Source organism: Littorina saxatilis, linkage group LG6 (assembly GCF_037325665.1).
Source record: "Littorina saxatilis isolate snail1 linkage group LG6, US_GU_Lsax_2.0, whole genome shotgun sequence".
Classification (NCBI taxonomy): Eukaryota; Metazoa; Mollusca; class Gastropoda; order Littorinimorpha; family Littorinidae; genus Littorina; species Littorina saxatilis.
Window position 1 is genome coordinate 51,393,568 of NC_090250.1, and position 22,659 is coordinate 51,416,226.

Genomic DNA, 22,659 nt, shown 5'->3' on the forward strand with positions numbered 1-22,659 from the left:
CAGCCCCCTTACCGTGAGGAAGGGGGAGTGGGGGGGCACGGTAAGTCACGGCCAGGGCTTGTCCCACTCTGCCCTTTGCGGGCAGGGGGCCGTGTTAGCTTCCCACCCTTTCCCGCCCCCCGGGCGCGTTCGGGTGGCGGCTTTCCAGGCTACGTTACATACCCCTTCTCTGCTCCATTTGGGGCAGGGTGGGGGGGGGTGGTATCAGTGGCCCACTCTTTCCCGCCCACCGGGCGGGATCGGGTGGGGGCTGGAGTAGCGTTCCACCCTTTCCCTCCCTCTGAGTTGGACGGGGTGGGCGCTGTTGGACTGTCTTCACAGTCTGTGCCTCAATTGTCCTGGCCCGACAATCGTTCGCCTCCCCTATCGGGGTGGGCGGGCGGTGGGCTATAGGACTACGGCAGGTGGACGGAGGGGGGTCGGCCGTTGCTCGGTTCGTCTCTCTCCGTCGCTCTTACTGCTGTGACGAGCCACCCCCCTCCCCATCTGGGGCATGGAGTGGCTCAGGCCTTTCTACACAGCGGGGGTGCTATGTACGGCTTTCCAGGCTACGTTGCATACTCCTTCTCTGCTCCTTTTGGGACAGGTGGCTGTGTTAGCTACCCGCGCTTGTCGCGGGTCCACCCTTTCCCTCCCTCTGGGTTGGACGGGGTGGGCGCTGTTAGACTGTCTTCACAGTCTGGCCTCTATGGTCCTGGCCTGACAATCGTTCTTCTCCTCTATCGAGGCCTTTCTACACAGCGGGGGTGCTATGTACGGCTTTCCAGGCTACGTTACATACTCCTTCTCTGCTCCATTTGGGACAGGTGGCTGTGTTAGCTGCCCGCGCTCGTCGCGGGTAGCGGTCGCGGAACAATGAGCTTGACTCTCTTTTGTTCTCGGCAGGGTGTCTCGCACAGTGGTCAGGGAACAATGAGCTTTGCTCCGTTTTGTTCTCTGCACGGGCTGTGCCGGCTGTCTACCTGGGACAGGCGGAGACAGAATATACTCTTTCTCTCCAGTCTCCCATTCTTTGTATTCACAATGGTCTGCGGGGACTCGGCTATAGTATCACCTGGCCAGTGGTCATTGTCCTTAGCCAGCATAGGTCACCCCCCCCCCCCCCCCCCTCCTAGGGGTGGGTGAGTGATAGGGCTACTTGACTTTGGCAGGTGGACGAGCGAGGATCGGCCGTTTACGGCCGTTTCTCTGTTTCAGTCCTTGCCCCCTCTAGGGGTTGCGGCTGTGCTGGACCACCCCCCTCCCCACTTGGGGTGAGTTGTGGTTCAAACTAGGTAGTCTGGTCTTAGCACTGGGATGCTTCTCTCGCACAGTGGGTGGGGTAAGATGCGCCGGGCCCGGCTTTGTCTTGTTTCTCCACTCTATCTCCTTCTCGGCAGAGATCTGTGCCAGTTACCAACCCCTCTTCCCCCCACCTCTTGTTCAGGTGGGCGGTTTTGGGTTGGCAGTCAGAGACTGATCACGCTTTTCATCCACACTCTTGGCGGTGTTATCGGCAGGAGTATTTAGTGCGCGACCTCCCCGGTCTCCCCTCCTTTTGTGTTTTACACAACTGGTGGTTAGGTTCGGACTCCTTGTTGGAGGAGGGGGAGTGTATAGGGTTGCCTACTGGTTGTAGGCTTCCCATACATTGAGCGGCTGCTGTTGCAGTTTACTTTGTCCCGGATAGGTTGGGGGTGTCTCTCTTCCTTCCTCTTCCGGGATGGCTTTGGGTTTGCACAGGCTTTCTCGCAATTTGTTTCATTTGCTGAGTCTCCGGTGATTGCCTACCTCATGCCACACTTTTGGCTTGTTCCGCACCTTAGGATAGTGGTCTTCATCCTACACCTTTCCCGCTGCTTTTTACGCAGGGGACTGCTGGCTTCGGGGTTTCAGGCTGCTTCATCCTCACGTTTAGTGCGGAAGAATATAGCAGGGAATTTTCAGGCTCAGGGTCTGATCCGCACTTTTTATTGCCAGGGGCTAGTTTCTGGCTTCGCTTACAGACCACAGGGAACATGGAGGTTTTATGATGTTACTCCTCCCTCTCCTCTCTGGAGGAGCTAGGATGGCATGGTTTGGAGTTTTCTGCTTTGGCTGAGACTCTCTTCTGTGCTTTCTTATGGGCAATCTTATCCTCCCTGATCGCTCTTTTGGGTTAGGGAGGATGCCTTGGATAAGGCTTTAGCCAGGCTGCTGGCAGCTTGGGCTAGGGTCGTCACTGAGCGGAGAAGTTTCTCGGTGACGTTTTAGGCCCACACTGTTTTTGCTTGGTGTGATCTCCTTCCTTTACAAGGGGTTTGATTTCATGCTGGTTGCAGGAAGCAAGGGTCAGGCTTTTTCGGGGGTTGTTAAGACCTACTCAATAGCTGGAATCTTTCCCTTCCTTCGTGGACCTCTGGCAGCGCATTTATGCGCTCCCGGTTACAAAGGGGTGTTTTGGTTCAGTGTCGCCTCCCTCTCTGCGGGAGGTGGGTCGGCAGGGGCTAGAGCTTTCAGCTTTGGCTGAGATTTTCCTCGGTGCTCTCACATGAGCTTTCCTTCTGCGTTTCTGCACACAGGAAAGGGCTCGGTTTCTGGGGGTGTTGGTCTCTGGACTATCTCGGGGGCTGGTTGAGCTTTTTCAAGGTCAATCAGCTTGTCAGCTGCACTTTCTTTTGGTGTTGAACCAGGCTTTTTGCCTGGTGCTCTCAGTAACCAGGCAAAATTCCGAGCTGTCCTTATCCCAGGTTTTTTACCTGGGCATGCTGTTCGACTTTGTCTCTTGGAAGGTTTATTCTTCACACAAGAGGGAATAGGGAGGCTATAAGCTCTTTTCACTGCCAGACGGGCACGAGAGCAGGCCTCTGCGGGGTCTTTAGACCCGATCTTCGGTCGGACGGTATCGATAGCTATGCTGGCCCTCTAGTCTTTCCTCAAGTTTTTTTGGGGGTTCGGCCTCTCAGGTCTGGGACATGAGGGTCCTCCTCCAGAGTGGGTTCCTCCACTCGGGGAGGTGGCTGGAATCCTTTTGGATCGCTCAGGGGACTTTTTTCCCTAGCTCTGTTTCCCCCTGGACTTAGACCGCTTTATGGATGCGTTTTCGTCTAGATGGGGCCTGCACTGGCAATTGCAGTCTTGAGGCTGTGATGTAGACGCAAATCCTTGGGCTTCTTTTTTGCCTGAGGTTAGGAGCAGTGGCTCTTAGTCTACTAGCCTTTCCTTTTTTGCTATTTACAGGCATGGCCTGTTGCATTCGGGCAATTCTTCTGTTGCTTCTTATGTGAACTAGCTGGGGTGAGCAAGTTCTCGCTCCCTGTCAGACAGAGTATAGGGGATTCTGATTGAGTTTCACACTAAATCATTTTCTCAGGGGAATTTCTCCCCGGCCAGCTCTGCGATCTGGCCGACTCGCTCAACAGGTCCTTTCGGGGCTTGCACAGGGGTTGGCCCATCTTCTGACGGGTCTGGAGGCGTGCTGTTTGTGTTTTAGATCATGGGTTCTGACTCTGGTCTTTGGGAACGAAGCATATATTTCCTCCACTTTATCTGTGTATGCTCCTTTTTTGGCCTCCTTGGCCAATTGGGGATTTAGAGCGGGGGTGCAACTCCTTAGCGCCCCTCTCTCAAGCCAGGTGGTTTTTCACCTCTGTTTCAGTTTTTGGCTTTGGGCAGCTGGGCCTCTTCTTTGAGGTTCCGGCTTCTCGGCTATCTCAGCTGTTTTGAAACAAATAGGCCTCTCTTCTGTTGCTCATGGCGCTCTTGTCGGCATGATCAAGGGACCTTGTTTTACGAGGTTTAGAGGCTCCCCCTTGTTTAGCGCGTGGGACTTTGTTCTACTTACTCTGGGCCTCAGCCCAATAGGGCAGTGAGGCGCATGCGTTTTTGGGGTTTGCCAGAGGATGTAGCCTTAGGGCTTTTGGTTCCGTTTGTTCACGGTTTTTGGCCAGGTTTTGGGGTTTCAGAAACCTGGTCAATATCCTCTGGTGTTTGATTCCCTCCTCTTGGGAGGATTATCGCTCCGGGGGATTCGGATTTTCTAACTGTCTGGTTGGACTTTTTTAATCCCTTTTTTGACGTTACTGTCTTTTGGAACCACGAGCTTTAGCTCAGGTTCTTATTTCTTTACAATGGAGCGAAAGAGACGTCTTTTATTTGTCTCTCTCTAGGGGCTCTGCTACATTCATAGGACAGTCCTATGAGTGGTACGTTCCGAACAGGGGGGGGGGGCGTTCAGTCCTCCCTCTATTCCTTTTCAGGCGTTCGGGAGTCTGGTGTTCTTCTCTGGCTGGTGGTGTTCCTCTCGCCTATGCGAGGTTTGCCAACAGCTCGGGTACAGATTTTGTGCTTCTTTTATTGCCGTGTTGCGTTCTGGTCGCCTAGGCGAAGCTTTGCAAACGGCTTACTGGAGATCAGATGATGTGTTCATCGGTTTCTATCTTCGGGATATCTCCTGCACGCGGCTAGATGGCTCCAGTTCATTGCTGGTTTTAGTTGCTGCAGGGCAGGTTCTTACAAGGACATAAGTAGGTTCCCTCCACCTTTAGGAGGAATCTGCATTCATAAGAATTGGAGTAAGAATATGTGATTAAATCGAAAATTTTTAATTAAATTTTGATTTAATATAATATACTTACCCAATTCTTATAGTTAATACCCTCCCATCCGTCCCCGCTGGATTATGTCCTTGGGGGTTTGTTTGACTAATAGTCTCGAATGATTATTACGGATGCTGGCGCTCGCGTGGTGCGCAGGGTGTTATGGGTAACTGAGCAAGGTCAGGCCATAGCAACGGCTATGGCGTCGCTTTTAGCTTGGTTACCACCCTACTAAGGGCAGGTAATTTGAGAGGTTTTTCGACATCTAGCATGTGGGACTAAAGTCAATGCATTCATAAGAATTGGGTAAGTATATTATATTAAATCAAAATTTAATTAAAAATTTTCGAGTTCCACTGTACTGTGACATGCTCTGTGTCAGGGGCTCACATCCTTGAGAGGTGGCATAGGACAAATGTCCTGGACAATGCAAAAGTGATAGGACATTTGTCCTGAACAAAAATAAATCAATAGGACATTTTTTTCTGGCACCAATTTTCGTTTTGGCGGCATGTTGCTTTTTCGGAGAAAAAACCTGGGAAGGGAGGCAACTGTCAACCGGCTTGGAGCATTCATCATCATCATCATCAATATGAAGCTTATATAGCGCGTATTCCGTGGGTACAGTTTTAAGCGCTTGTCAAAGAGTTGTCAACATAGGACTTTATAACAAAGAAACTAACATCTTCAGACGGACACGAACCCTATCATACACTAGCAAACCCTGGTAAAATCTTCAGACGGACCCTTCAGAGTTGCAACCCTTGGAAGCTCTTCTCTATAAAAAGCACATAAAGTCTCCCCAAGTTTCGTCTGCTTGGAGAGACAGATCGTTTCGCAAAACATCGATAAAATAGCAAATCAAACTACTGTAAATTGGAAAGTACTGACAATGTCCGGATCCAATGAAAGCATAATCGGACAATGACCACTTTGTGACAAAAACAATAGAACATATGTCCTCTTGCATGAAAAATGTATAGGACATTTGGAAAAAATATCCGTGTATGTCCGATGTCCGACGTGGATGTGAGCCCCTGCTGTGTTCTTGTGGATCACCCTAGCCTGACCGGCTGAATGATTATCTCTTCTATCTGCCGTCAAGTCACATAATGATATGATCAGTTTGATTATGTGCTCTGCTTTTAACATCTTATCATCTGCCTGGAATCTGTTTTGGCGGTGATGTAATTTATAGTTTTAATCACTGTGCTCCATTGGATTGTTATGTTATGTTATATGAAGTCTTATATCGCGCGCGTATCTCCAGACTCGGACTCAAGGCGCAGGGATCTATTTATTGTGTTGTTTTCTCACTGCCAATTTAAACTTCTGACATTGTGACAATATATGTTATTAGTTTAAATGAATGTGCTGATTTATCATTGCCACATCTGTCATCTTACAGTTGTGTGATAAGAATCAGAGACAGCATTTAAAAACAATTTACTAACATTAGAGCCAGTGCACTGAACTTCCGTCTGTTTTAATACTGACAATAAAGTAACACACCCAAGTTGGGCTTTCTTAATATCAGACTCCCAAGATGCCACCTTTTCAGGAGTCATTGCTTATTTTGGTTGAGTTTGTGTTCATACCCTCTGCAAATTTATCTGCATCTATGTTTGAAACTTCTCCTTGAAGAACTGGTTTGTAAATAGTTTTGCAAACTTCAAACAGGGTTTACACTCTATAGATAAAAAGAAGTTTTACTCTCATTTTTGTTCATGCCAGCTTCGAAGGACCATTCGCAAAAAGCACACACTGCCAAACTACAAGATGCGGTTCAAGCCGCTGTTTCCACGACCAGAGATAGCGGTGTCACCTTGCAGAATGATGGTGAATGGACAGTGTATCACTGTAGGGCGTCTGTGTGTCACCTTTATCAAGTGTTCACGTCTACCCCCTATCTCCAAAGACACCACTCTCTACTGCATTCTGTCCACTGGTGAGCCATGGTACATTCGGCGGAGGTTTTGGTTTGTCTTCGGCTGTTGACTACATAGTTCATATTTTCTTATTGTGTGTGAAAATCTCATGTTTTATGTGTAACCGTGCAATCTGGTAAACCTGAAGGTAAAGGTCTGTAACAGTACACGTAATCAAGTGTTTGTTTTTATTTTTGTATTGAAGTTGCTAAGCTTCTCTATATGGCAGACACCTTTTAGTTTTATGTGCATGTTCTGTTACAGGGTCTCACATCCTTGAGAGGTGGCATAGGACAAATGTCCTGGACAATGCAAAAGTGATAAGACATTTGTCCTAAATCAATAGGAGCTTCTTTTTTTTTCGCAACAAAACGTACACTAACAGCATGGTTTTGTCTGCTTGGAGAGACACATCGCTTCGCAAAACATCGATAAAATAGCAAATCAAACTACTGTAAATTGGAAAGTACTGACAATTTCCAGATCAAATGAAAGCATAATCAGACAATGACCACTTTGTGACAAAAACAATAGGACATATGTCCTCTTGCATGAAAATAGTACAGGACATTTGGAAAAAATATCCGTGTATGTCCGATGTCCGACGTAGATGTGAGCCCCTGCATCTATGTGAAGTATCTTCTCCCGGGCCCATATGGAATGTCTTGAGCTTGGAAATGCTAATGTACGCACCTCAGGTCACTAAGTTGTACAAATAATGGGTAAAAGCAAAGCTTTGGTATGTTTGATTTCTTGAGGGCATGACTAAGAACCATTCAGTGAGAAGCTGTTACTTTTTAAGTCTTAGTGCGATCACGTTTGGGTCAAACATGAAGAAGAAAAATCATCACTTTTGTGTGTGTGTGTGATGCTAGCTAGCTATCTAGATCTTTGAAACTTTGGAATCGAGCTTGGGTCATTGATTAGGAAATAATAAAGGTGAGTCATGAATATGGGCGTTTGCTTCTCGTGTTGGTTCAGATGTCAAACCCAGGAAGGAGCTGGTGCGAGGCCAGCACAAGGTGTGGGTCACGTACGACATGGAGGTCATCAAGGGTCAGGCAGATAACATTGGCATCAACTTTAAGGATGTGAGTACATTTCATACACATAGCACACAACTTTAAGGATGTGAGTACATTTCATACACATAGCACACAACTTTAAGGATGTGAGTACATTTCATACACATAGCACACAACTTTAAGGATGTGAGTACATTTCATACACATAGCACACAACTTTAAGGATGTGAGTACATTTCATACACATAGCACACAACTTTAAGGATGTGAGTACATTTCATACACATAGCACACAACTTTAAGGATGTGAGTACGTTTCATACACATAGCACACAACTTTAAGGATGTGAGTACATTTCATACACATAGCACACAACTTTAAGGATGTGAGTACATTTCATACACATAGCACACAACTTTAAGGATGTGAGTACATTTCATACACATAGCACACAACTTTAAGGATGTGAGTACATTTCATACACATAGCACACAACTTTAAGGATGTGAGTACATTTCATACACATAGCACACAACTTCAAGGATGTGAGTACATTTCATACACATAGCACACAACTTTAAGGATGTGAGTACATTTCATACACATAGCACACAACTTTAAGGATGTGAGTACATTTCATACACATAGCACACAACTTTAAGGATGTGAGTACATTTCATACACATAGCACACAACTTCAAGGATGTGAGTACATTTCATACACATAGCACACAACTTTAAGGATGTGAGTACATTTCATACACATAGCACAAAACTTTAAGGATGTGAGTACATTTCATACACATAGCACACAACTTCAAGGATGTGAGTACATTTCATACACATAGCACACAACTTTAAGGGTGTGAGTACGTTTCATACACATAGCACAAAACTTTAAGGATGTGAGTACGTTTCATACACATAGCACACAACTTTAAGGATGTGAGTACATTTCATACACATAGCACACAACTTCAAGGATGTGAGTACATTTCATACACATAGCACACAACTTTAAGGATGTGAGTACGTTTCATACACATAGCACAAAACTTTAAGGATGTGAGTACGTTTCATACACATAGCACACAACTTTAAGGATGTGAGTACATTTCATACACATAGCACACAACTTCAAGGATGTGAGTACATTTCATACACATAGCACACAACTTTAAGGATGTAAGTACATTTCATACACATAGCACACAACTTTAAGGATGTGAGTACATTTCATACACATAGCACACAACTTTAAGGGTGTGAGTACGTTTCATACACATAGCACAAAACTTTAAGGATGTGAGTACGTTTCATACACATAGCACACAACTTTAAGGAGACTGGGTGGCCGAGTGGTAACGCACTTGCGCTCGGAAGCGAGAGGTTGCGAGTTCGACCCTGGGTCAGGGCATTAGCAATTTTCTCCCCCCTTTCCTAACCTAGGTGGTGGGTTCAAGTGCTAGTCTTTCGGATGAGACGAAAAACCGAGGTCCCTTCGTGTACACTACATTGGGATGTGCACGTTAAAGATCCCATGATTGACAAAAGGGTCTTTCCTGGCAAAATTGTATAGTCATAGATAAAAATGTCCACCAAAATACCCGTGTGACTTGGAATAATAGGCCGTGAAAAGTAGGATATGCGCCGAAATGGCTGCGATCTGCTGGCCGATGTGAATGCGTGATGTATTGTGTAAAAAAATTCCATCTCACATGGCATAAATAAATAGCACACAACTTTAAGGATGTGAGTACGTTTCATACACATAGCACACAACTTTAAGGATGTGAGTACGTTTCATACACATAGCACAAAACTTTGACTTGAAAAGGGATACAATAATATTGGCTTCAAAATCCTGGTTTTAGTGGCTTCAGCTACAATGACCTATGATGACCCAAGTTAAAGAAACTGCATGTGTGTGTGTGTGTGTGTGGTGTGTGTGTGTGTGTGTGGTGTGTGTGTGTGACTGAGAGAGAGGCAGAGAGAGAGAAATAAAGAGAGAGATGCAACACAAGTACTTGGTGCGACCTGTCGGGTTTATTAATTCAATTGTGTTTGTTGTAGTGCTCTTTGGAATTATTGTCATTTAATTCACATTCCTCTGTAGAAGATTTGTTGACTGTGCATTATCTCGACAGGAATACCTGATGAATCGCTATGGAATGGCTGTGCTTGTGGACTTGGTGCAGTCAGACTCACCAGCTGCAAGAGCAGATATCAGGAAAGTGAGTTTTACAATTCAATTCTCAAACTGACGCAGGGGGAAATGAAGCGTTAATGGGTGGGGCTGTTCAGGAGATCCATACAATTTGGTGGATTCAAAATTCCAAATCTGTGTGCGTAGCTTACATTCTACAGATATTTTGAAGTTCATTTTGAACATTTTCAGGGGGAACATGCACTAGAATACACCAGATTTTTTCTTTCTTGATTTTGACTGAGTCCCACCTGTAAGTGGCCGTAATGAGATGAGAGATATCAAAAGTTTGATATGTACATTTAACCGGCATCTGCAAGGTGTAAAACAAGTTGGTTGATGAAATAATAAAAGACCATCACTATTTTATAATATTGTTTCTATTCCATCTTTGATATTTAATTCTGTGCAGTTTGAAGATACAACATGAAAAACAAAAACGAAGATGGGAGTGGGAAAGCTTTTTTAACAAAAGGAATTTGTACGGGCAACAACTGTTGTTTTCCGATTTACAAGGCAGAAATGTACCTCTCAGGCCTGATTTTTTCTGAAACTTTATGTCACAGGAAGATATCCTCGTATCACTTGGAACGACGCGCATTGTGTCAACCAAGCAAGCTGCCAAGCTGTTCAAGAATGCAGGGGAAAAGTAAGGCTTGTGTTTCTTTCAAACCTCTGTGTGTGTGTCTGCCTGTGTTCCTGTGTCTTTCTGTGTGTGTCTGTGTGTGTCTGTGTCTGTGTGTGTGTCTGTGTCTGTCTGTGTCTGTGTGTGTATGTGTGTGTGTCTGTCTGTGTCTGTGTGTGTCTGTGTCTGTCTGTGTCTGTGTGTGTCTGTATCTGTGTCTGTATCTGTGTGTGTGTCTGTGTCTGTGTCTGTCTGTGTCTGTCTGTGTGTGTCTGTGTCTGTCTGTGTCTGTGTCTGTGTGTGTCTGTGTGTGTCTGTATCTGTGTGTGTGTCTGTGTCTGTGTCTGTCTGTGTCTGTCTGTGTCTGTCTGTGTCTGTCTGTGTGTGTGTCTGTGTGTGTGTCTGTGTGTGTATCTGTGTGTGTGTCTGTGTCTGTATCTGTGTGTGTCTGTGTCTGTATCTGTGTGTGTCTGTGTGTGTATGTGTGTGTGTATGCGTGTGTGTGTCTGTGTCTGTCTGTGTCTGTCTGTGTCTGTCTGTGTCTGTGTGTGTGTCTGTGTGTGTCTGTGTGTGTGTGTGTGTGTGTGTGTGTGTGTGTGTCTGTCTGTGTCTGTGTCTGTGTGTCTGTCTGTGTCTGTGTCTGTGTCTGTGTCTGTGTCTGTGTCTGTCTGTGTCTGTGTGTGTCTGTGTCTGTGTCTGTGTCTGTCTGCCTGTGTCCCTGTGTCTTTCTGTGTGGATTTGCACTTGCCTGTGTCCGAGTGAGTCTGTATACTTGTGACTGTGTGCATGTGTTCCTATGAAGTAAGATATTAAGCAAATGAGGTTATTAAATAAATCGTGGTCCAAGCTTTTTTGAGGTGCGGTAACAATAACAAAAAGTTTTGCTTTAGTGTATCTTGTCTGTATTTTTGGGACTACAAGGCTCTTCGGTGTACGAGGCGCGACCCCCACTAGCAAAATGCAATGTGATGTTTTTGGCTTACCGCAATGTGCATTGAAAGTGTGTGTTTGTATGTGCAGGTTCACGGTGCGAATAGAGCGTCCACAAGTGAAGCTGCCTCAGGACACCAAGTTCCAGGAGGACGCAGTCTCATTCAGGGTAAAAGCATTGTTGCATATTTGTGTGTACAATGCATGTGTGTATTTTTGTGTGCACTTGCTTATGCAGTGGGATTTTTTGTGTCGATAACCGTGTACATTTACGACCATTTTAAGAATCCTTTTTAATACCTGACTTTTTTACCGAAAGCGCAGTACGGCTGCCTGAATGGCGGGGTAAAAACGGTTATACACGTAAAAATCCACTCATGCAAAAACATGAGTGAACATGGGAGTTTCAGCCCATGAACGAAGAAGAAGAAGACCTGGCTTTGTCAACTGTTTGGAGGTCTTAACATGGGTATTGTGTGGAAATGTCAAAATGTCAGTCTCTTGTCTCTCCTCTTCACTACACACAGGACGGCCAGCCAGAAGTTGTGTGGAAATGTCAAAATGTCAGTCTCTTGTCTCTAATTCTCTTCACTACACACAGGACGGCCAGCCAGAAGTTGTGTGGAAATGTCAAAATGTCAGTCTCTTGTCTCTCCTCTTCACTTCACACAGGACGGCCAGCCAGAAGTTGTGGGTGATGTACTGGCAGAGGACGGAGAGGAGTTTGTCAACATCAGCGTCAGGTCACCCTCCAACTCTGTGACCTCCAACACGCTCAGCGTCTCCAACGAATCCACGCCCACGCACAAAGTTACGCCCCCTGTTGGCGCCCAGCTGCTGCGACCCAAGTCTGCCACGGATATCAGTACGCTGCCTGCTGCCACCAGCATGCGTCCACAGCGCGGCAGTGCCGACTCCACCCCGCCTGCCTCCAGTCCCCGCATGAGGAGAAAATCTGGCGGACCTATTTTGCAGGTGAGTTTGACAGTACGTATTGGATGAACAAGACAGTCCAAGTCCCGTAATATTGAGTGTCAAAGTCACTAATCACTGAGTCAGTGTGGTTCCAGTACTAGCTCTAATTGTTTCATTCCTTCATATTGCTTCAAGAAAGTGGAAAATAATGTTGTATAATGCACAAAAATCAAAAAATGTTGACTCTTTACTCTGACAGATTAGAAAGTGTATGCATGAAGTCAGTACTGTGTAAGAACAAAAAACCAACACAAAAACAAAGAGTCATCATGCAGCAAATCCCCACTTTTCATCCCAACCCATTTTAATCTGTTTCTTGCTTTTTAGGATGTGAGCACAAAGATTGACGCCAATACCCTGGCACCGGGGTCAAGGTCAAGGCAGGGGTCGGTGCGCAAAGACCCCTCTCCCAGCCGGGATTCTGTAAAGAGCGCCAGCCTCCAGCCTGATAGAAAGGTAAGCACTATACACTCTAGTGAATTTAATGAGTAGTTAAATAAGCTACAGTAGTGAATTTAATGAGTAATTAGGTAAGCTACAGTAATACATTTAATGAGAATTAGGTAAGCTCCAGTAATGAATTTAATGAAAATTAGGTAAGCTACACTAGTGAATTTAATGAGTAATTAGTTAAGCTACAGTAGTGAATTTAATGAGAATTAGGTAAGCTACATTAATGAATGTAATGAGATTTTGGTATGCTACAGTAATGAATTTAATGAGTAATTAGTTAAGCTACAATATAGTGAATTTAATGAGAATTAGGTAAGCTACAGTAATAAATTTAATGATAATTAGGTAAGCTATATTAATGAATGTAATGAGAATTTGGTAAGCTACAGTAATGAATTTAGGTCGATGAATTTAATGAGTAATTAGTTAAGCTACAATAGTGAATTTAATGAGAATTAGGTAAGCTACAGTAATAAATTTAATGATAATTAGGTAAGCTACATTAATGAATGTAATGAGAATTTGGTAAGCTACAGTAATGAATTTAATGAATAATTAGTTATGCTACGGTAGTGAATTTAATGAGAATTAGGTAAGCTACCGTGGTTACAGATCGGCTCACCATCTGAGATCTGGCTAGGATCTTCCATGGTAAAAGACCATAATCCTCCATTTAGCCACATTCCAAAAACGAACAGCTTGGGTGTGCAGTGTGTGATTTTTTGATGAATTAATTTCATGTTTATTTTATCAGGCGGATGAGACAAATTAAGAGCCTGTGGAGTGTTAACTGTGACAGGTACCACTGTATGAAGTTCTGGCTAAAACGTGTGTTTGTTGTTCTTCTTTTTTTGTCAGGAGGATGAGACGAAGAGCGTGTGGAGTGTAGACAGTGACAGTGATGATGACGACTCTCCTGTTATGAAGACAAAGGAGGTGCCTGCATCACAGGTGTGTTATCTTGATTGATTGATTGATTGTTATCTGAGTGAAATACAGTGGATCTCCCCTCTTGAGACCCCTGATTCACCACTTGACCCCTGATTCACCACTTCCTCCCTCTTAAGACCCCTGATTCACCACTTCCTCCCTCTTAAGACCCCTGATTCACCACTTCCTCCCTCTTAAGACCCCTGATTCACCACTTCCTCCCTCTTAAGACCCCTGATTCACCACTTGACCCCTGATTCACCACTTCCTCCCTCTTAAGACCCCTGATTCACCACTTCCTCCCTCTTAAGACCCCTGATTCACCACTTCCTCCCTCTTAAGACCCCTGATTCACCACTTCCTCCCTCTTAAGACCCCTGATTCACCACTTCCTCCCTCTTAAGACCCCTGATTCACCACTTGACCCCTGATTCACCACTTCCTCCCTCTTAAGACCCCTGATTCACCACTTCCTCCCTCTTAAGACCCCTGATTCACCACTTCCTCCCTCTTAAGACCCCTGATTCACCACTTCCTCCCTCTTAAGACCCCTGATTCACCACTTCCTCCCTCTCAAGACCCCTGATTCACCACTTCCTCCCTCTCAAGACCCCTGATTCACCACTTCCTTCCTCTTAAGACCCCTGATTCACTACTTCCTCCCTCTTAAGACCCCTGATTCACCACTTTCTCCCTCTTAAGACCCCTGATTCACCACTTCCTCCCTCTTAAGACCCCTGATTCACCACTTCCTCCCTCTTGAGACCCCTGATTCACCACTTCCTTCCTCTTAAGACCCCTGATTCACCACTTCCTCCCTCTTAAGACCCCTGATTCACCACTTCCTCCCTCTTAAGACCCCTGATTCACCACTTCCTCCCTCTTAAGACCCCTGATTCACCACTTCTTCACTGATTCATTCACTCCTGTTGATAACCTCTGTAAGCATGCGTGCTTCTGGGGGTGTTTGGACACCGAGGAGAGTCTGCACAAAGTTGACTCTGGGAAATAAATCCCTCGCCGAACGTAAGGATCAAAACCCACGCCGATGGCGACAAATGGTCTGCCATATTTTCATATCTGAATCGGGCTACTTGCAATCACTTGATAGATCTATGCTTGTACTAAGCTTCATGTTTTAGCAAAGTCAGGTTCCTGTTTCTTATTTTGTTTTGCCAAAAAGCAAAATTTAATGATCTCTGATAGGCATCCTTTGTTTGTTCCAGAATCCCAGATGGCATGATCCACTGTCGTTTGATCTGCGAGAGCACCACGCTTTCCTCAATGTGTGCGTGTGGTGCCACAACACGGAACAGGCCGACGTCAAGCCTGACCGCCCCACACCCCCACCGCACAGAGATCTGCTGCTGGGACAGGTCAGTCAGTGTGGAGGAGGGGGGGGGTGCTGTGTTTATGTGTGTGTTTGGGAGGAGGGGGCTGCATGCTTATGCATTTATGTGTAGGGTGGGGGGATGCTGTGTTTATATGTATATGTCAGGGGGGAAGGGGCTGCTTTTGCATTTGTGTGTAGGGTGGGGGGGGGGGGTGCTGCTTGTGCATTTTTGACTCACATGCGAAGCAAAAGTGAGTCTATGTACTCACCCGAGTCGTCCGTTCGTCCGTCCCCCCCGTCCGTCCGTCCGGAAAAATTTAACGTTGGATATTTCTGGGACACTATTCAGTCTATCAGTACCAAATTTGGCAAGATGGTGTATGATGACAAGGCCCCAAAAAACATACATAGCATCTTGACCTTGCTTCAAGGTCAAGGTCGCAGGGGCCATAAATGTTGCCTAAAAAACAGCTATTTTTCCCATTTTTCCCATTTTCTCTGAAGCTTTTGAGATTCAATACCTCACCTATATATGATATATAGGGCAAAGTAAGCCCCATCTTTTGATACCAGTTTGGTTTACCTTGCTTCAAGGTCAAGGTCACAGGAGCTCTTCAAATTTGGATTGTATACATATTTTGAAGTGACCTTGACCCTGAACTATGGAAGATAACTGTTTCAAACTTAAAAATTATGTGGGGCACATGTTATGCTTTCATCATGAGACACATTTGATCACATATGATCAAGGTCAAGGTCACTTTGACCCTTATGAAATGTGACTAAAATAAGGTAGTGAACCACTAAAAGTGACCATATCTCATGGTAGAAAGAGCCAATAAGCACCATTGTACTTCCTATGTCTTGAATTAACAGCTTTGTGTTGCATGACCTTGGATGACCTTGACCTTGGGTCAAGGTCACATGTATTTTGGTAGGAAAAATGTGTAAAGCAGTTCTTAGTGTATGATGTCATTGCTAGGTTTAGTTATTTGACCTTGGCCCTAAAGGTCAAGGTCGTGTAAAGGTCAAGGTCAAGCATGTGAGTTGTATGGGCTTTGCCCTTCTTTTTGTGTAGGTGTAGGGCGGGGGAGGGGGGGCTGTGTTTATATGTCTGTGTGTTTGGGGGGAGGGGGCTGCTTGTACATTTTTTAGTAGGGCGGGGGAGGAGGAGGAGGGTGTTTTAATATTTGTGCATGTAGAGGGAGGGGGGTTACTTGTGCATTTGTGTGTTAAGTATTGGTGAGCGTTTGGATCAAAACGCTGATGCTGCTTGAAAAACCAAATTGATTGGTCTGAAGTGTATGCTAGTAATATTATGTACATGTGCTAAGGACACATGTGTTGTGTGCAGTTTGTTGTTGCAGGCCGAAAGCTGCTGCTGCAGTTTCTGATGGTCATTCAGGGAGATGTCAGACAGACATGTTGTGTGTTGCATGTACAAATAACATGGGTTAATTAAGTTCACTAATGATTAAGCAGTAATGGCAGTATGTGTTCCTGTCGACATGCTGTGGACCACAGTGTCTTAAATGATGATGCAGGAATACATCAGATTTATGAATGTTGTGTACTAAATACACATGTGTAGTGTGTACTAATGACACATTTGATGTGTTTTGTGTACAAATGACACATATTGTGATGTGTTGTGTTACTACTGACACATGTGTTGCGTGTTTTGTATTAACAACACATGTATAGTTTGCACCTATGACACCAACGTGTTGTGTGTACCAGTTACAAGTGTGTACTATTAACACATGTATAGTGTGTAATGTATTATGTGTAGGTGAGTGTACCAGTCAACATGCTTGTACTACAGTGCCTCATGACCATGCATGGTGACACCAAACAAACATTAGAACTACAGCCAGGACAGGTCAAGGCCGGGGCAAGGTCAGCACGTCTCTTTCATGCACCTCACTTGTATTGGGAACATTCAGCTGCTCGAGTAACGTAATTATACTGGTTAGAAGTTTTATAAAACATCGTCTAAAAATCGTTTTGAAAGAAAAAGGAAAACCTCTAAATCTTTTTCTAAATTATTTGATAGAGTGAAACAAATGCTGTGGAATGTTGTTAATACGAAACAACTTGATCAAGGATTTATTTTTCACTTTTGATTTGGGGGTAGCAGTTTTGAATATTTGCTGAACTGAAGATATATCCAGTTTCAACTTCTTTCTCTGCCCTGCACTTTCCCCTGCTCCCACCCCACCCCATTTCAGCTTTCCCCCTTCTCCTTTTCCCCAACCAAAAGCATTAGAAAGGTCGGTCAAATGCAATTATTTGATAAGGCTGTGTAATCTTTTTTAGCCGCAAGTCCTGGGCGGGTCACATAGGATTTGAGCCTCATCGTTGCTATGGCGACGTCACCCTGCGCTTCCAGTTCACACCGTCCAACATCAGCCAAGACCAGCGCCCCATGTTTGTGCGCGACCTTGACCCAGCCGACCAAGTTGACCTTGCAGGTGTCGGCATTGAGGTGGAAGCCAATGACTCCAGCCAAGAAGAGTTGTCAGACTCTGAGGCAGTGTGAGTGATTTTTTCTTCTCTTTCTTCTGTTTGGAAACATTAAATGACTGAGGACAAAATCACTGCTGAGTTAGGTCCCTGACAACAGTCACGGTCATGCTTTCTGTTCATAGGTGTACACTACATTGGGGTGTGCACGTTAAAGATCCCACGATTGACAAAAGGGTCTTTCCTGGCAAAATTGTATAGGCATAGATTAAAAAAATGTCCACCAAAATACCCGTGTGACTTGGAATAATAGGCCATGAAAAGTAGGATATGCGCCGAAATGTCTGCGATCTGCTGTTCGATGTGAATGGGTGATGTATTGTGTAAAAAATTCCATCTCACACGGCATAAATAGATCCCTGCGCCTTGAGTCCGAGTCAGGAGATACGCGCGCGATATAAGACTTCATATAACGCATAACTATACCTGAAACTTCTTGTAAAAATGTAGCAGAGTTTTCACTATTTTGTTCTCTATCCCCCCTCCAGTTACTTTTTAGTAATCCTTAAAAGAAAATCATGTTGACTTGTGTCTGGACAGGTTTATGCATCGCAGCTGCTCATTTGCAATGAACATTTTCTTGACTTTCATATGTGCTAGTGTGTATGGTGGTCATGTTTTGTGTGTTGAATTGAGACTTTTGAAACGCTGACCACGAATTCTTGGGCAAAAGAAACCTGATCATCACAGGAGGGGACAGTATGGCAGTCATTCAGAATGAGTTTCCTTTGTTTGCCTAAACCGTTTTGGTTGTTACTGTAAGGCCAAAAAAAAAAGGTCTGTTTACGGTAACATAGGCCAAAAAAATAGGGTCGGTAGGTCGGGAATTTTTTTTTATTTATTTTTTTTTTTCCAAAAAACCATATTTTTACGTTATTTTTTTTTTCCCCCCCCAAATGCCAAAAAAAAGTCTAGGGTCGCGCGAAAAAAATAGGGTCGGTCGGGTTATCGTAAACAGACCTATTTTTATTTTTGGCCTAACCACATGTTCCTATTGAATATCTTGTTCCAGGTCTGCAGAAGGGAGACATGTGTTTTCCAGGGCACAGTTCACTTCTGCTACCTATTGCAACTTCTGTGGGAAAAAGGTAGGTCTTTTGCATGTTTTACCAGTGTATGCCAGCTGTTATCCTGAAACTGTGGGGTTCGTGGAGTAAAAACATTGTTTGTTAGATGATGAATCGCATCAGGAATTAAGAAAAAGAGACAGAAAAAAGGGAAAAGACATAAAGAAAAGAGAAAACGAAAGAGAGAATGTGCTGTTCTTCATGAGCAGCAAGGCTACAAATAAAGAGAAAAAATGTTTGAAAGCTAAATTTTGTTGAAATGTGTGTGTGTCACGTGCTTGGTTATCTTTATCCGACAGATTAGCTTTTTATCGTAGCTTTACTCAGCGTCTTTGTTACTTTCCTAATAGGATAAGCTTAATCTTCTGAAGTAGCTTCAGAGAGAAATACCCCAAAGCAGGATTTAACCTGCCACAAAACCAAAATTTAGTGTTTATAATTACATTATTTCATGTTCTTTTCATGTTTAGATCTGGATGAAGAGTGCCTTGCAGTGCAGTGCCTGCAGCATGATCATCCACAAAAAATGCACTGAGAGGTGTCAAGTGGAGACGTTGTGTTCAGCGTAAGTTATTCAGTTTTGTAATAACTTTGTATTTGTAATGAACTTGCACTTTTCATATTGTCTAAGGTGCCAAAATCAGGTATATGTCGCTTAATGTCTAAGGTGTCTGAGGCAGGTATATGTCGCCTAATGTCTAAGGTGTCTGAAGCAGGTATGTGGTACTTCGCGTCTGCAGTTGGCAAAATGCCTTCACTTATTTCAAATCACCCAAACCTTTGCCATCAGTTTGGCAGAGCTGTTGAACTTTTTTACAGCAAGGACTGCCTCAAACTTCCCAAAATTGCCTGAACTTGTTATGGGCATTTTGACAAAGTCGCCGCATGTACAAAAAATCCTTGCAACATTCCTACAGAATGCAGGTTTCACATAGTCTAATTTACTGTTGTCTGACAGGCAGGGGCAATGGCCTAGTGGATATGACATTGGCCTCCTAATCGAACGGCCGCGGGTTAAGGTCGGGGATTTTTCTGATCTCCCTGGTCTACTTATGTCCAGACCTGCTAGTGCCTTATCCCCCTTTGTGTGTACACGCAAGCACAAAACCCAGTGCGCACAGTTCCGAGTTCAGTGGATTATAGAAACACGAAAGTGCCAAGCATGCATCCCCCGAAAGCGGCGTATGGCTGCCTGAATAGCGGGGTAAAAACGATCATACACGTAAAAACCCACACGTTCAAAAACAGAAGTGAACGTGGGAGTTTCAGCCCATGAACGAAGTAGAAGACTGTTATCTGACACTTGCATCGCCTGCCTCCTTAATTTCCTGCTTTGCAATACCATTTAAGCGCAGTGTGTGTTTTCAGCGATGGCCCCAGAAAGCGCTGCAGCCCCGGGGAGTTCTGGAGGACCCCCACAGCTGCACGCAAACAGGAGGAGGAGGGGGGGAGCGGGTCGCCAAAACAACAGACTCGCAGCAGTCGCATCCTTAGCAGGCTCAAAGGAGTCAATAAACGTGTGTATACTCTGCCTAGATTCCTGTGCATTTTTGGCTCACGTAAGTGTAGCCTATGCGATGATAAACTTTGTCTGTCTGTGCGTGCGTGCATATGTGTGTGCGTGTGTGTGTGTGTGTGTGTGTGTGATAGAAACTTTAACATTTCCGAGTCTATGGATAAAGCTCGCATAAGAAGATTACGTCTCGGTCAAAAGTGTTTGACGTGTGTGTTGGAAACTATTTGAAGACGTCACATTATGACGTAAGAGGGTTAGACGTCACGCAAAGGAATTACTGAAAGTCTCGGTCATTGTTATTGTGAGCGGGCCGAGACTAGTTGGCAGATCAAGGGTCTCACTTTCTTGCACAGCTTCACCTATGCTTACTGTGTGTGTGTGTGTGTGTGTGTGTGTGTGTATGTGTGACGGAGTGATTGAGTTTGTGTTACTGTTTGTCGATTTCTTACGTGAGCCTTGAAGGCTTCGCCTCTTGTTCTGTGATGAAATCGTACACGGACACAAACAAACACAAGCACACATGAAACACACACATGCATGCATGCACAGACGCACACACTTGCTCACATACACAGACTTACACACACACACACACACATATGCACACACACATAGGGTTGTGGTCACGCATACACACACACACACACACACACACACACACACACATGCACGCACAACAGGGTTGTAATAACTTAGCAACAATGTTTCTGTTGATGTTGTAGCTGCGAATGAATTGTACTCTGCATAAAAATACATTGGATTATATTGTTGTCTACAGAATAAAATCTGTACCTACTGTTTAGTTAGTTGTTTGATTTTCTAATACGGTATGTGCTTCAAATTTTTCTTCCATCAAAGAAAAAATTCAGTGATATCTCATTTAAGGTCTTTTGTTTCTGTATACAGCTGAAGTCCCGAAACCTGACAGCAGTCCGCAGGCAGCAAGACGTTCCAAGTCTCAGGACAAGGCCATGGTATTTGTTCAGCTTTTATTCTTATTTTTTCCCTGCTATGCACAAAGTAGCAGATATCTGCCATGATGTGAGGACACTATTTATTTTTCCTGAAATGTTGTGCATCAGGGCATAAAAGGAAAACCCCACACATTGGACTTTGTCTGTTAACCTTTCTTATAAAAAAGAAAAGTCGCAGCGAGGTTCTTAATCTTCCTTACAGAAAAGAACATTCACAGTGAGGCTGGTTGCTGCAAGGTACGTAGCAGCTATCTAAACCAATCGTGGCAGCATTAGTCACGGGTAGTCGCTATTTCCTGTGATGTTGTCGCGAGCATCGCCAGTTGCCATGACTAGCTGCTGTGGATATTTTCCTTGTGAAAACGGTCCTTGATTGAGCCAAAGTCGACTTTGCAAAGTCTTTGGCCAAGATATTGTTTCAGCTTGTCTCTTCTTTGAGAATGGCTTCAGTGGCATTCTTTTATGGAAAAATATGAGTGTCATTCTTAAACTCAAAAACTGAAACTTAAAAAAAACTTATACACATATTGCTGCTGTTGGGAATGACATTAGTTGGTCATGTTTCAGTCAAGGGCGACGAGTGAACCGACCATGCCAACAGAGTTACAGTTCCTGGATGGCACTCTGGATGACGCAGCGATGAACTCGGCCAAACAGCTCGGCCGACAGCTCTTCGTTCAGCTTGCAGTCGGCGAGCGTAAAGCTCGTCTTGATCAGCTGGTTAGTAGATGCTTACTATGTGAGGTTAGGTAAGGTGTTGGATCCTTCTTCTTCTTCTGCGTTCGATGTATTATCGTGGGAGCGTAGACAGTCGATTTTCTCCCCACGCCAAGTTGGCTGCTGTCTTCCGTCTTCGGTGGTTGAGGTTCTTACTCAGGGTTGCCTCCTCCCCAAGAGTAGCTGCCTTGCTGGGCTGTCGAGTCCACTCTACCCGGGTTTGACGTCGAAGTTTTCCTTCTTGTAGCCTTTGCCTTTCCCAAGGCGCACACAAGGCAGTGCGGGTTTTGGAATCGGAGTTGTCCTTCTCCTAGATGAGCGACCATCCAAGGTTAACGAGCCCCATCTGCCCGAAGCAGCTGGTTTTAAGGCGCCAGTGACCCGCCTGCATCCCTTCTCCTGTTAGTCGAAGACAGGGCCCGCCACGTGAAGGCCAGGAGCTGGATTTGACTGTCAGAGGTGTTTGGAGACACGAAGCCATTTGGAGCATTTCTTGGGAAGTAGGCGCTTATCTCTACTTCCACCCCGGCATAACAGTCCTTGGGCCCCTGTGTTGGATCCATATTTGATGACTTGCTTTAGATACAGTTTGCAGTTTAACTCATTGTCTCCCAGGTACAGATATATCCGTACTCACTCATTTGGCTCTATCTGGCCAGGTGCGGATATATTCGCTCAGACTGTTAGCTTCAGTCGCTTCCTGTAACGTCGATCTAACGCCTGCATTCCAGCGTGTTGATAAACAGTTTCTACACAGTTACTACAATTCTGAGTGACCTGCTGCAGCACAGCTGGTCTGGGAAGAAAAACAAAATTGGTCAACATAGGTGGGGTAGAAAGTGTTAAGCTTGTGTGCTCCCAGGTTGTAGCTAGCTGAATTTGTTGTCACAGTTTCCT

The 22,659-nt window shown here is 44.8% G+C and overlaps 1 protein-coding gene across 1 annotated transcript in view; it reads left to right on the forward strand.

Moving 5' to 3' along the window:
- The window catches only part of LOC138969497 (PDZ domain-containing protein 8-like), a 49,363-nt gene that overhangs the window by 11,198 nt on the left and 15,506 nt on the right, over positions 1-22,659 (forward strand). Inside the window, exons 7-22 of the mRNA XM_070342303.1 lie at positions 6,291-6,504; positions 7,466-7,575; positions 9,658-9,744; positions 10,283-10,365; positions 11,362-11,440; positions 11,944-12,246; positions 12,574-12,702; positions 13,558-13,650; positions 14,856-15,005; positions 16,755-16,861; positions 17,282-17,500; positions 18,501-18,576; positions 19,026-19,120; positions 19,924-20,072; positions 20,978-21,045; positions 21,613-21,765. Coding sequence (XP_070198404.1) covers positions 6,291-6,504; positions 7,466-7,575; positions 9,658-9,744; positions 10,283-10,365; positions 11,362-11,440; positions 11,944-12,246; positions 12,574-12,702; positions 13,558-13,650; positions 14,856-15,005; positions 16,755-16,861; positions 17,282-17,500; positions 18,501-18,576; positions 19,026-19,120; positions 19,924-20,072; positions 20,978-21,045; positions 21,613-21,765 — 2,115 coding nt within the window. The remainder of the gene's footprint in view (positions 1-6,290; positions 6,505-7,465; positions 7,576-9,657; positions 9,745-10,282; positions 10,366-11,361; positions 11,441-11,943; positions 12,247-12,573; positions 12,703-13,557; positions 13,651-14,855; positions 15,006-16,754; positions 16,862-17,281; positions 17,501-18,500; positions 18,577-19,025; positions 19,121-19,923; positions 20,073-20,977; positions 21,046-21,612; positions 21,766-22,659) is intronic.